At 43.6% G+C, this 14,466-nt stretch overlaps 1 protein-coding gene across 1 annotated transcript in view; it reads left to right on the top strand.

Moving 5' to 3' along the window:
* Positions 1-14,466, top strand: part of Orc2 (origin recognition complex subunit 2) — a 58,932-nt gene that overhangs the window by 31,727 nt on the left and 12,739 nt on the right. The window contains exons 8-9 of the mRNA XM_075693817.1: positions 9,712-9,811; positions 11,195-11,338. Coding sequence (XP_075549932.1) covers positions 9,712-9,811; positions 11,195-11,338 — 244 coding nt within the window. The remainder of the gene's footprint in view (positions 1-9,711; positions 9,812-11,194; positions 11,339-14,466) is intronic.

Genomic DNA, 14,466 nt, shown 5'->3' with positions numbered 1-14,466 from the left:
TTCGCATTGGTATATATGTACTGTTTATTCATGAATAACAACAATTAAAAAAAGAAATAAACTTCTGAGAATTAAAAAAATTGATGCATTGTTATACACATAAGGCTTAGAAAATGCACACACGAGACTATTTCGTAAGTCTCAAATATTCCTGCTCTTACACTAATGTTTACGTCCATAGCGTAATCGAACTGCGAAAGTGAGTGCACTCAAGAAAAGTGTGTGATTGTGTGCGCATCAATAAAAGCAAAACATGTGACAAACTTCCGCTAATCTTCATCCTATCGCCAACCAGAGGCAGTTAGTTTTCGCGAGTCTCCAAAAAAAGGAAAGAAAAGGAAACACATGCATGGCGGCATTCTTCCTATGCGCACCTCTGTGAGCACTAAACGAGTGAGAAACAGGCAGTTGCCTGTTGAGCGGTTAGTAACGGGATAGCCATCAGTTTTGCAAGCGCCAGAAGCCGAAACCGCCCACGGAACAAAACTCAAACCACGGCCCACCTGTGCGCGCCCCAATGCGCGAGCGGTAGTATATAGACGCGCCGGAGCAAACTAGCTCTAAAACAAACCATGCAACGAAAACCGAGAGGGAGGCGCGAGAAAAAAATTTCGTGTATTCCCACATAGTGGCAGTGCATGCCAGAAAAGAAAAAGTTAGTAAATTGGCACACATTTTAAACGTACAGACAGCGCCGTAAATATACGGCATCGACCATTTTGGACTTGTCCGCAGCACCGTGTATTTACGTCATTGACCCTGAAAGGGTTAAAGCTTTGCGAAGTTGTTCACACTTTTCATAAAAGTCTGACTGTTCTGAGCAAAGCTTCTTAAAGCGGAGCGCCTGATCATATGGTACACTGGTTTTCCAATGTTTTACGTGTGAACTTTTAAAGTGAAGATAACGATGCCTGTTCGTTGGTTTTCTGTACCGTTTAGTGGATAATTTGTTATTAGATAGGTAAGCTGTTACATCCAGAAAGTTAATAGTAGAATGAGAGTACTCATGTGAAAAAGAAATGGATGGGTGGGCAGTATTGAATGAAATCAGCAATAAAGGATAAAAGTTCATTTTCAGCATGACGCAAGATAAATGTAATCTATAAATCGCTTATAATAAAATGGTTTTAGTATGCAATTGCTAATAAAGTCATTCTCCAGAACAAACAAAAATGCTAGCATAATTAGGTCCAATGCAAGTGCCCATTGATTTGCCACAATCCAAAATTATTAAGTTCTAAAATAATTTCACTAATGTAGCCAGTGTATTACTACCAACAATTTTTCATCAGAGGGTCTGTCATATGCATGAACTGCCTGAATGCCATCACTATGTGGATGTTTGTATAGAGTGAAACCACATGTAATGTTAAGAGCAGGGACTTAACTGGTATCAGGTTGCCATCAATGTTCAACAAAAAATGGCTTTGTATCTTTAAGATAGGATGAAAAATATATGGAAGGCTTGTATTGTTGGTGTTGAAGTCAGAGTGACAGCAGGGACCTATTCCGAGCAAACAAAAAGTACCGCAGCGTTTATTCACACTGGTTTTATACCAGTCACAGGAATGGGTGCTCAAGTTCTGAGCATGCGCGCTGCAGATGCTGCACGCAGGCACGCTTCACAGCGCTTATCTATACGATACATCTCCCTTTCTTGAAATGACAAACTTGAAACCACGTTAGAGTTCCACTCATTTCACAACACTGTTCAACCTTGAAAAGGAAAAGTTGGTTTACACAGTCAGAACGTTTAGAGTTCTATAACGGAACCTGTACAAATTTCTCATCATACCCCAACCACCATGGTTCTATTTTTTTGCGGTGGGATCTTCCTGGCGCTGGTGTCGGTGCCAAGGGTGCAGTGGCGGGTGCGCTTGCAGCACATGGTTATACCTGGCAGGGTACGCCATTCTCGTAGCCGTCCTCTAGTATGTCGTCATCACTACGTGCAATGGTGAAAGGCTCAGCCATCACCCTGAGATGCTGTCGGTTGCGTCGCAAAACACTTCCATCTTCAGTGACAACTTGGTATGACCTTGGTAGAGCCGTCATGTTGAGAACTCTGGCTTTTGGCGACCAAGAGTCTCCTCGTACTCTGACAACCTGGCCTTCTTGAAGCTGGGAAAGACTACGTCTCGGTGATCGGTACTGTTTATGCTTCCTTAGCGACTTGCGTGGAGCTTGGTTGAAGTCTAGAAGAGGTGTGCGAAGTCACCGGCCCTGAAGTAACTCTCCAGGTAACTGACCGTCTTCTAGCGGACTGCTCTTGTAACTAAGCGATCCAAGCCATAAATCCTCGTTCATTTCAGTCTTCTTTAAAGTTCTCTTTACTATTTGGACGCTTTTTTCCGCGAGGACATTCAAGCGATGAAACCGCGGGCTGGACGTGACATGCTTAAAGTCGTACCTCTTCATAAACAGTGCACACTTGAGATTTCCAAACTGTGGCCCATTGTCTGTGCAGACTTCAATAGGTAATCCATACCATGCTAACTCTGTGCTGAGCTTCCTTATAACAGCGGCTGTCATTCTGTCCTGTAAAAGTTTACTTCTGGAAAGTTTGATAGCGCATCAAAGACAAAAAGGTATAATTTTCCAGCCCACTGAAATATCTCTACACCTACTCGGTACCATGCATGTTCAGGCACTCGGCGATCCATGAGCGGCTCACTTGGTTGTCAACATGCATACTTCTGACAAACTGCGCATCTCTTGGTGAGGGCTTCCATATCAATGTTGTGGCCAGGCCAAAACAGAAACTTGCGTGCTCGAGATTTGAATTTATTTATTCCTAAGTGGGCTTCGTAAATTCTTCGAAGTAGCTCAGGGCGCATGTTTGACAGTATCACAGCTTTGCATCCCTTAAGCAACACACCGCTCACAATGACTAGTTCATTCTTGAAAGGCTTTAGTGTTCCAAGGACTGGACGACTACTTTGTGAGAAATGAATGACTTGTCTCGAGTAGGTGTCTTTACCAGTTTGTTCTGCCAAATGCTTCAAAGTTGCTTCGCTGACAAGTGATGAAAGAACACTTACAGTATGCATTTCCACATCATCGCCGGCGTTGCCTTCCTCAGGGTTTTCAACGCTCGCTCGAGACAGCATGTCAGCGACAACCAAGCATTTTCCTGGAACAAATTGAAGCTTGTAGTGGTATCTAAGCAAACGAAGAAAAATCGCTGTAATCTGGGCAGCATCTCTCCAATCGCCTTTCCCGAGATTCTGATTAACGGTCGATGTTCTGTCACAAGGACAACATTGCATCTGTACGCAAAATGATTAAACTTTTCGCACCCGAAGATGACAGCCATTGCGTCTTTTTCTGTCTGGGAGTATCTTCGTTGTGCTTCAGTTAGGATGTGTGAGGCATAAAAAATGGGCTTCCAAAACCCTTCGTAACATTGCCACAGAGCTGAGCCTATACCATTTTGAGAGGCTTCTGATGTTATCTTCGTAATCCTTCTAGGATCGAAGAGTGTCAGTACAGGATCTTTACTCAAATCAGTTTCCATTCTTTAGACTGGTTCTCCATCCACTCAAAGACACAATCTTTCTTTATCAAGTCGCGAAGCAGCAGTGTTCAATCTGTAATTGATGGCAAAAACTTCGCGAGATAGTTTACGACGCCGAGCATGTGCTGTACCGATTGCTTGTCAGCCGGCGGTGGCATACTTAGCAGGGAGCTGACCAGGGTGGGGGTTTGGGCATATGCCGTCTTCTGATATAATGTCGCCAAGAAAAAAAAATCTTGCACATGCTTTTGCTGCATTTCTGTAGATTAAATGTTAAGCCGGTTTTCTGTGCCACTTCCAGTACCGCTCGAAACCTCTCATCGTGCTCGTGTCTTGTGGCACCCCACACGATTACATCATCAACACACACTTGTACTCCTGGCAGTGTCTCGAAGATTTCACTGAGAGTATTCTGAAACACTTCTGGGGCGGATGCTAAGCCAAAGGGCAGCCTAAGAAAGCGGTAATGACCATAGAGAGTTGCGAAAATGCATATTTTTGATGTTTCATTGTGCAGCGGTATCTGGTGAAACCCCAAATTCGCATCAAGGCGTGTAGAAAAATGTGCCCCCACTGGTTCATATTCAATGTCTTTGCGATGCGGCATCTCGTAATGCTTGTGCTTTAGACTGTCGTTAATTTTGCTCGGATCCACGCACAATCTTAGTTTGCTGTCCTTTTTTTCTAACAATCACCAGAGGACTTACCCAGTCCGTAGGTTGGTCTTGCTTGGCTATTATGCCGGCTTGGACCATGTGGAAAAGTTCTTCGCGCAGAGGCTCCCGCAAGGAAAGGGGCACACGGCGGCCTATCTGTACGACTGGCACAGCGTTTTCTCGAAGAACCATGAGGTATGGCCGCTGAATACACCCAGTCCCAGAGAAAAGTTGTTGAAATTCTTGAACCACTTCATTGCCGCTCGTTTCCACATTGTTCACGGTGCATGAGAACAGCTCAAGCATTTTGCTCGCTCGCAGTCCTAGTATGGCCTGTCGGTCCTTCTTCACGACAAAGAAAGTGATCTCTGCCTTCTTGCTCCTGACAGTCACTGCAGTAGTCATGGCACCCAGATGCTTGATTACTCCTCTGTTGTAAGCTTGTAGGATACTGTTGCTCGTAGTCAAGGGTATCCGTGGCTGCAGCTTCTTGTAGACGGAAAATGGCAGCAGGTTGGCTTGCAATCCTGTGTCAACTTTGAAGACTAGCATCGTGTCTAACTTTTGCTCGGACTGCCCAGTCGCAGTCACGTGCTGCTCCAACGCTGCTGACAGATACGACAAGGATGTCCAATTCCGCTTCACTGTCTTCGCTGCTCCTTACTTCCCGAACTTGTTTATTCACGTTGCAACATGCAGCAAAATGATTCTGCTCTTGGCATTTCCTGCAGATTTGTCCAAATGCAGGACATTTTCGTGGACCGTGCCTACGTCCACACCTACGGCACTTGAATGTTTCCGGCTGTTCGTTATGCTGCTGCTTGCTGCTGCTTGTTACTTGCTGCCGCCGCTAATAATGATAAAGTAAGACAAAAGTTGCTGCAGGATAACAATTTGACCTTGGCTAAGGCGGAAGAAATCTGCAAGACTGCGGAAATGACTGCTGCACAAAACGAAATCTGGTCTCGAGAACAAAAACAGATCAACGACTGCAGCAGCCGCGGCGCCGCCGCCGCTGCTGCTACCACTGCTGCTGCTGCTGCTGCTGCCGCTGCTGCTGCAGCCGCTGCCGCTGCCGCTGCTGCCGCCGCCGCCGCCGCCGCCGCTGCCGCTGCCGCCGCCGCTGCTGCCGCCGCTGCCGCTGCCGCCGCTGCCGCTGCCGCCGCCGCCGCCGCCGCTGCCGCCGCCGCTGCCGCCGCTGCCGCCGCTGCCGCCGCCGCTGCCGCCGCCGCCGCCGCTGCTGCCGCTGCCGCTGCTGCTGCCGCTGCCGCTGCTGCTGCTGCTGCTGCTGCTGCTGCTGCTGCTGTTGCTGCTGCTGCTGCTGCTGCTGCTGCCGCCGCCGCCGCCGCCGCCAATCTGTTTTTGTTCTCGAGACCAGATTTCGTTTTGTGCAGCAGTCATACAACTGCAACTTGTAGGAGTTGACAGTCTTCTTTATACTGCAACCATGTCCACTAGAAAAGAAAGAGCACGAATAGTCCAGCGTGTTGTTCTTGCCTTGCTTGGGTAGAGACTCGCCATTCTATTGCAGAGGTCAACGCCCCCCATATTCTTATTGTACTCTTCGACGATAGCCAGCCGAGGTACATCCTTATAGACTCTCTCCATCTTGCACCATCTTTTGCATTCTCCTACTGATTCCTCACCAATGTGCGGAGAAGCGAACGTAATGGTCTTGTCAACCCACTTAACGAGGCAAATGCCTTCAGCCACATTTACGGTTTGGCAAAAAGATCCCCGGCCTTTCTTCGCCAAAGCTTTGTCATCAGGGACCTTGGAATCCTTTGGTACGCGATTCTGCATTATGGTGCCAGTTCCACGCAGGCCTTGGCTTGAGAGGTGCCGAAGCAGGGGTGCAGCATTGAAGTAGCGGTCAAAAAATAAAGAACTGCCAGTTGACGTGGACTTTGACAATCGAAGCACAGCACAAGCACCCACACCCAGCTCTGATGTGTTGGCTGCGAGCGCAGACTTTCCCTGATATATTTCGAAGTCCAGAACCATTTCGCGTGGGCTGGAGAGCATAAAATTCTTCAGTACTGTTGGATGAGGTTTACCAGAGACGTATTGCTTCAGTGTCGTTCTGCCTGTAAATGGTATAATTTGCTCGTCTGTGCTTGCTGACGGGCTTCTTGGAAGCTGGAGGCAAGCCGTCCTTATCATTTCAATGAACGGTCTCAATCTCCACAGCCGGTCGGCTTTATTTTTCTCGTCCCTGATTTACAAGTCATTCACAACTTTTATGTTTTTTCGCAACAAGAAGAAGCGGTTGCGAGTCAGAACATCAGCAATTGCAGCCACTCGTGTTTGCCTAGCCTTATAAAGACAGATCTGTGGATATCCCAAGCAACTCATCATAAACGTTCCCCTATGAAATTTTTCATCTCGGCAGTGTTGCTATTCAGCAGAGTCCCTTTTCTTTGATGATAGCCCACCTCAGTCTTTTTATGCTTGTTTCGGTAAAACTCTTCTGAAAAATACTGCTTGAAATAGTTGAGCAGTCCAATTGGTTATAGACTCAGGCTCAATATCTGGCTTATCCGGAAGATCAGGCAGTGATGACACAAACGGAGCATGCCTTCAAGGAGGGAATTTATCCACACTTGTTGGCTCGCTGCCGGAATCTTGCTCGTCTGAGTCGTCTTAAAAGAGAGAAAAGAAAATTGGCTTTAAGTCCCGCATCTTGTATTAATATTGTGAAGGCTTGTATTAGGAAACTTACCTGAAGAGGAAACATCTGGTTGTGGTGCTTGTATTGATGTTTTGTTCAACTCATCATCAGACGAGTTGAGATCCGAGCTGTCCTGGGAGGCAGTGGCCTCCAAAATCGCCTGTGCCCTGCTGAGACTCAACCCTGGCATGAGCCAAAGAAAGCCGAAATTACAAACATGACTTACATATCAACTGTAAATAACTTTTTTGAGAAAAATTGAACATCAACATAATGTAGTCCCATGCAGAAAAGCACCTACGGTGAACAGAACGAAAACAACCCCATATGTTGTAGCTCAGTCCCAGTATGCAATACAATGTACACAAAAGAATTCACCGTGGCCATGGACAAAATATGCACTTGCCTGAAGGGAAACCATGGTCAAAATGATCCCTGTACATTCCTGAACCTCTTCATCGCAAAATTCTGAACATTTAGCAACGTGGTAAATAAATAGGGGCAGCTTACTTGGGCACGTCGAATAAAACGACTTCGTTGGGATGGACGCCATTTTCAAATGCGCCCACCAAGCTCTCCATGCAAATGACTTCTCTCATTCATGGCCAGATGGCAGCACATGTCTGTGCAATACATTGCACAGGAAGACTTTCCGTTTACCGCAGTTGCAGCAGGGCTTTGTCGCTGAGACTGAGTGTGCAATAAATTGTACGCTGGGTCTCACAAGGTACTCCCCCCCCTCCCCCCACACACACACTTAGACCTCGATATAACGAAGTGACTAAAATCTGCAATTTGCTTCGTTATACTGTAATTTGACCTTTTATACAAATAAGTACAGCTGCTGCTGGATTTCGTTGCAAAATTTTTCAAATTATTGTGCAATCGGTAAAATGAAGCTTGAATTAGAAAAAAAAATTAATCTTCCTGAATTTGAGAGGCTGCAATGGAACGTACGGCTTCTTACCGTGTCAGCGATATCTTCACATTGGCAGTACAGAGGAAAGCCAGCCACGCTTTTGTGTCTACTCCACCTTCGAAGCTGATAGTGTGTCGCTGATAGTGGCATGATGCTGTCATGAAAAGTGCTGGCAGCGAGGAGCGAATGCTTCGTCTGCCTCTCGCTTCAACGCACCTCCAAAAGTGCAGGAAGACAGCGCACAGGATGCCACACCATCTCGGCTCGCCCGCTCTTAGCACGTGTGGCAGATTACCTCAAAACAGTGCGTGTAGGCTGCATATGCACCCTGCCACACTGACAGCTATGTGCAGCCACTGCCGTGCTAAAGTATCAGGCACACACCAACGTGCCCCCCACTGCCTCTCCCCCCTCTATTCACGTGTGCTTGATCGCGTTACTGCGAACAAGAGCTTTTCCCACTTCTCCTTACTTGCGCGGGAAGACTGCGCTCATCTAGCCACCATCCTTCTCGGCTCACCCTCCCACGCTTTCACTCGCACCTATAGTATACAGCATGCAGGGCGTGATAGGATCTTATCACACTTGGACTTTATACAAAACATGGTGTTTCAGTGGTCGCTTTTGGTTGGCGCGCAGTTTAAGAGGTGTGTTCGTAAGCAGCCATGTGTAATTTGCCCGTTTGACCATCTGCATCCACGGAAGTTTTTATTTATTGTCTTGGTATTCTTTCGAGGCAACAGTGAAATTTTGTTATATTGAAGTTGTGTATAAACACACTGCATTATATTGAGATTCTAAATGCATGGTGTTCTTTGAACAAAAAGTTATAAAAAGTCAAATACTTCATTATATGGAGTGTTTCGTTATATTGAAGTTTGTTATATGGAGGTTTACCTGTACAGTATGCACATGAACACACACAATGTGGTTTTGCCGGGGCATGCGGGAAGGGGGTATATAACATAAGCACATTTGATGTGCTAAAATCAAGAACAAAACCTCTTTTTGGTTGGTGGTGTGAAGCATTTTACTTTTAATAAATGTTGGTGTGAGCATTGAGGCTAGCCTCATTGCCTGTACAGGAAATCAAAGGTTAGGTAATGAAGATGTGTGATGATACAAGAATGTTCACACAGGGGTGATTGCCCTACCGAGATACATTTTATTGTTTGTTTATTTGTTTACTTATTTATTCAAAACTACTACTAAATGCCTTTAGGTGAGGCTATTCCATAGGGGACGGGGAGGAATAAGCTGTCATGCAAATAATCACTCAAGAAAGATAATAATACCCTGAGGTCACACACTGTGGCCTTGAACAAGAGCACATTTTTTATGAAATAGTAAATATAAAGTATCTGCAAAATAGCTTAAACTTTGAAACAATAACGTTAGGATACAAAATATATATTTGTGCACTGGAAAAATATCAATAGTATATAGCAAAAGGGCAGTGATATACAAACAGTGTACTATACATTAACAAAACATGAAAAATAAACATAGTTCACAATTAAATAAATGCAAAAGGTGTAAGCTAATGCAGAACAGTGCAAAGGACATTACTCTAGTGAAATTAACATAAGAATTAAACTATATTTGCAATGCTAAGACATCAAACAAATCACCATAAAGAAAGAAAAGATTTTAAACTTTGCTGAAAGTATGTATTAATTACATTGTGGAATCTTGTGATGCCAGGATCAAGGCTTTTGAACACAGCGGTTGTGTCTGATATAACTGACCGGTCGAGATGTTATTATAAGTATGATTATATGCAGCATTTTATGCAAGCACTTCGTTCTCTATCTTTGTGCCGTTCACTTCACCATGCCTGAAGGCTATTGAGAGTAGAAACTCACAACACAGGATTTTTTTCACAGATGGTCTTAAATAAAATAAAAGGATGTTATTCAGCTGTCTTAGTGTGTGCTTCTATGTCTAGATTCTTCAGAGCATCCTCCAGTGTATCCCAAGTGGCAATGGAGCGCCATTCCTTGGATCAACACCGGTGGATCACATAGTTGAACATTTCTCAAAAAATGGTAAACCATTTCTGGAATGTTTTCCTGTATGGGGGATACGAGGCTGACAAGTGGAAAATTAAATAAAAATACATTTTTAACAATACTTTAGATACTTTGCAGTCCTATTTAATGTTAATATTGAAAAAAAAGAAGTAAAATAGTTTATTTATCTTAATAGTTATTTTGTTTTGGTTGTCAAGATCATTCTTTAAAGGAGTTGTATTGTCTGTTGTGTTTTGCCTTGAATGTACAAACCATGTTTCATGTTTGATGTGTAAACGACCAGTTTTTACGTTGCCATACTTTGATAATATGTGTTGTGTACTACAGAGGTGTTAAAGATGCCAAAACACAGTTTCATTTCTTATTTTTACTAGCAGGAAGGAGTTTATACTCTTTGTCTGCAAATACATAATTTGTAGTTGTCTCGATGTTTGCTCTGGAGAAGACTGGCCATGTTTTCGTGCGACTAGAAATAATCTGCGCATGCCCAGTATGACCCTTTAATGTGCTGATTAATTTTGTTCATTAGAAATTTAGTTTCACCAAATTTCTTCTATCTCCAAATTCGGGAAAAGTGTACGCCTGTAGAACGGATTAAGAATTTTCATTTTTTCAGTGAGTTTTGTCAAGTTAACAGACTGGAATTCATGTGAGAGTCCTCTAAAGGAACATCAAATACCGAGACATCCAACTATTTCATGTCTAGTTTGTGCTTCTAAAGCACTTGCCAGCCACTTGAAATGTCTGCCTGATGTCAAGCATTGTGAAAAACAGTGAAAAGAGTTAACCCTCTACATGACAACGTACTGACACTGAGAGCAAACAGCCGGCCGTCCACCTTTCAACTTGTTTCACTAAAACACTTTGCACATACTATTCAAACTTACAACACAGGGCCAATCACAAATGTCTCGGGATGTATGCAGTGTATTTTAAGCATCATTATTTTCGTCGGAGCTGTTGCTTTTGATGCACTACCTGGCTGTGCACAGTTGTGCACACTGCATCTGAAAACGATAATTGCATATTAGGGCAGTTGTGTGGGTGGCGGGAAAAACATGGCGTCCGCAACATGTTCCCAGCTCTACGGTCGTTTCCGGCGCAGGTAGTTAGCAAAAGCATAGCCTACAAGATCGGTTCCCGTTAAGCAGAGAGAATCATCGGTGGGACATGGATTTGGACCTCACCTATTGCCACTGAGGATAACAGTAGATTCATTGGTGTTGCTGATCTTTCTCTTGTTCATATTAGACAAACAGAACTAAATCAGATGATGCCCAAGTAAGGTACACTCGCATGTGCTGTGTTTAGTCCTTGTCTTATGCACTACTGTTTGCCCAACTAGCCCAAGTTTCCCGGCTACTGCAGCGTGTAGTGTCCTGTTGTTTCTTTCCTCAGATGCAGACGACCTTTTCATTCTTGTCAACAACATTGATGGTTTGGGCTTGAGGAGTGCAAAAGCTCAAGAAATACTCTGCACACTGTCAACAGCATGTCACATTCACATAATTGCTTCGCTGGACCACATCAATGCTGCTTTATGTAAGGATCACTTCCAATATTTTGAATTGATTCTTTAATAATCTGCATTTGTTGTATGAGTGGTTTCTTTTATTACGTGTATTTGAAGTGACCACTGTTATGGCGTTCCCAGTTTTTTGCAAGTGACTTTTTTCTTATAGTTTATTTTTATTATCTTGCGTTGCGTTAATACTATATATGCCTGTGGCATGCAAGTTGATCACTTTTTTTTCTTAACTTTCACTCTTATTATTTTTCTTCTCAGCCACTGCCATGACTGGAGACAGTTGCAGCCAGAATTCTATGCTTTCTTTTTTCTTGGTGATGATTAGCAATATTCATTGCCAATCATTTTTTTCCTATGAAGTTCTGAAAGAAAGCTTACCTAAGCTATGTAGGTGTAATGTATAATATACAAAAGCAGCAATTTCTCAGGCTGACACACTGTAGACTCACAATCATAAGCTACAATGAAAACATTGAGCATAATGCATAATTCTCGGCAAAAACAATGCCTGAAGTGGAAATAAACCCGGATGGCATATCTAACCTAATTCGCTCTCTTAAAATATCATCCTCGGCTGGCTGCGACGACATAAACACCAAATTACTTAAAAGTACTATAACTATAGCGCATTGTGTTGTCGTCTCCCTTCCGTCCTTGTTTGCTGGCGCTAAATATGCTTTCAATTTACCAACATGCCCAAAAAATGGCAATGCTACTATAACTCTCTCTACAAAATTTTTGTACCTTATATTTATTCAATCTTTAAACACAGAAAACGTTCTCGACGATTGGAAAAAAGCGAAGGTAGTTCCCATTTTTAAACCAGGAAGGCGCAATAACCCTACTAATTACCGTCCGATCTCTCTAACCAGTGTCCCATCTAAGCTCCTTGAGCACATTATAGCATCTAACCTAATGGATTACCTAGAATCAATCAATTTTTTTTTTACCCTTTACAACACGGTTTTCATAAATGTTTGTCTTGCGAAACTCAACTTACCGAATTTACCCACGACTTACTGCTACACATGGACGATCACCTTCAAATAGATGCAGTTTTTCTAGATTTTTCTAAGGCCTTTGACCGCGTGTCTCACAACCATCTCCTTGCAAAATTATCCTCCCTCGGTATCCGCCCCGAGATTATCAAATGGATTGAAAATTTTTTAACAGGACGCGTTCAGTGTTTACGTATGCTAACAATTTTCAGTCAACCCTTACCAGTGTAACTTCCGGGGTTCCCCAAGGTGCAGGTTTATCTCCTCTGTTGTTTTTGATTTACATAAGTGACCTTCCCACTAACATACCAACGAAGCTGCGGCTTTTTGCAGACGATTGTATTCTTTATAACCCCCTTCATACATCTAACAACACAATCTCCCTACAACACGACCTTGACACTGTCGCTTCTTGGTGTGAAAAATGGCACATGCATCTTAACCTCACTAAATGCAAGTTAATATCCTTCACGCGCAAACATGCCACCGTATACACCACACTTATCGCATTAACTCTGTTCCTATTGGCCACACGTGTACTTACAAATATCTAGGAGTTTATATGATGCCATCACTTTCATGGGTGAAACATATTCAAACAATTCGCTGCGAAGCTTCACGCACACTAGGGTATTTACGACGTAACTTGAAATTCGCATCGTCTGAAATAAATAACGTATGTGCGACCCAAACTTGAGTGCGCATCATGCATCTGGCATCCCTCACAAGCTTATCTCGCCGATGACTTAGAAGCCATACAAAACCGCGCTGCTCGCTTCATTACATCACAATATTCAAGCCATATCAGCGTAACCACCTTAAAACAAACTTTGTCTCTTCCATTGCTTGCTTCAGGGCGCGTAACTTCTCGTCTTTGCCTTCTTCACACTTTCTTTTAATTCACCCATTCAGGACATGTCCTCTTAAAACGCCCGTTCAGAGCATCATCCCGTTTATCTCATACTCGCCCCTAGCGGCGATAAAGTGCCGGACGACAGCGATGAGCAGCTCATTCTTCCCCCATGCCGTAACACTTTGGAACGCACTCCCAGATGACATTGTTTCGTGCAGCAACCGCAAAACATTTCGCGAAAAACTAAACGATTTTGATAATGCCAACATAACCACATGAATACCACATCTATTTATTTATCGCCTCGTTGGTACTGTGTATATGTTCCGTTTTCTTCTTTTTTGGAATTTTCTTTTTTTGTACCTATTACAACCAATGTGCACTTTATTATGTAACTTTCTTATGAAGCTGTTCGACTTTGATGCCCCCCCCCCCCCTATGTAATGCCTTCGGGCCCTTAAGGTTGAATAAATGAAATGAAACATAAATTACTTGATTGGCTGTTGCCATTGCTGAAACCGGCTAGCAATTACCATCAAGAGGTTTCTTTCGCTGTTGAAGATTTGGTTTAGCTGTAAATTGCTAAAGCCTTTCTTAGATGTAAATAAGTTTTCTCATAAGTGCACGCTACATTGCCTGCTTTGAACTGTTGGGGTAGAACAGTGACTGTTTTAACATATGTTGGGTGTGCATTTATTTTTGTGCGTCTATAGTGGTTCTCAATGCTATTGCTGTGGCCATAACTAGCATATGCAAATGCCCAAAATAGCTTGCACAACACAGTTTTTAAAGTGAATAGCTTGCTTTGGTTCTGTTGCCTGTTTTCGTGGTTGGTGGTCGGAAGTTGGACTTTCTTTGCTGATACGAAGGTGCCAATGCAAAGAGCATGCGCATGCAACCAAGTTGCGGGGCACGTTCGCCGCTGAACGCCAATTGTATTGTAGCTCTTTGAGACGCACATGCTGTCCACACACCCTATTACTGCAACGCTTTACCGGTACTCTGCTGCTATCATTTCTTCAAAAGATTCTGGGGTTTCAGGTGCCAAAAACCATGACCTGATTATGAGGCATGTCGTAGTGGGGGACACCGGATTAATTTTGATGCATGTATACTGTAGTCATTTGCCAACTTCAATGCAAAAGTGGGGAAAAAACAGGCTGGTGAACAAGCAGTTGGCAACTACAGGATCGATTCTAGGAACACTAGAGGAGAGATGTTAATAGAATTTGCGGAAAGGAATGAGCTCCGAATAATTAATACCTTCTTCAGAAAGTGTAGCAACAAGTAG

The sequence above is a fragment of the Dermacentor variabilis genome, chromosome 5 (genome assembly GCF_050947875.1).
Source record: "Dermacentor variabilis isolate Ectoservices chromosome 5, ASM5094787v1, whole genome shotgun sequence".
NCBI classification, from domain to species: domain Eukaryota; kingdom Metazoa; phylum Arthropoda; class Arachnida; order Ixodida; family Ixodidae; genus Dermacentor; species Dermacentor variabilis.
Note: the sequence above shows the minus strand (reverse complement) of the source record. Positions and strands in the feature narration are given on the sequence as shown.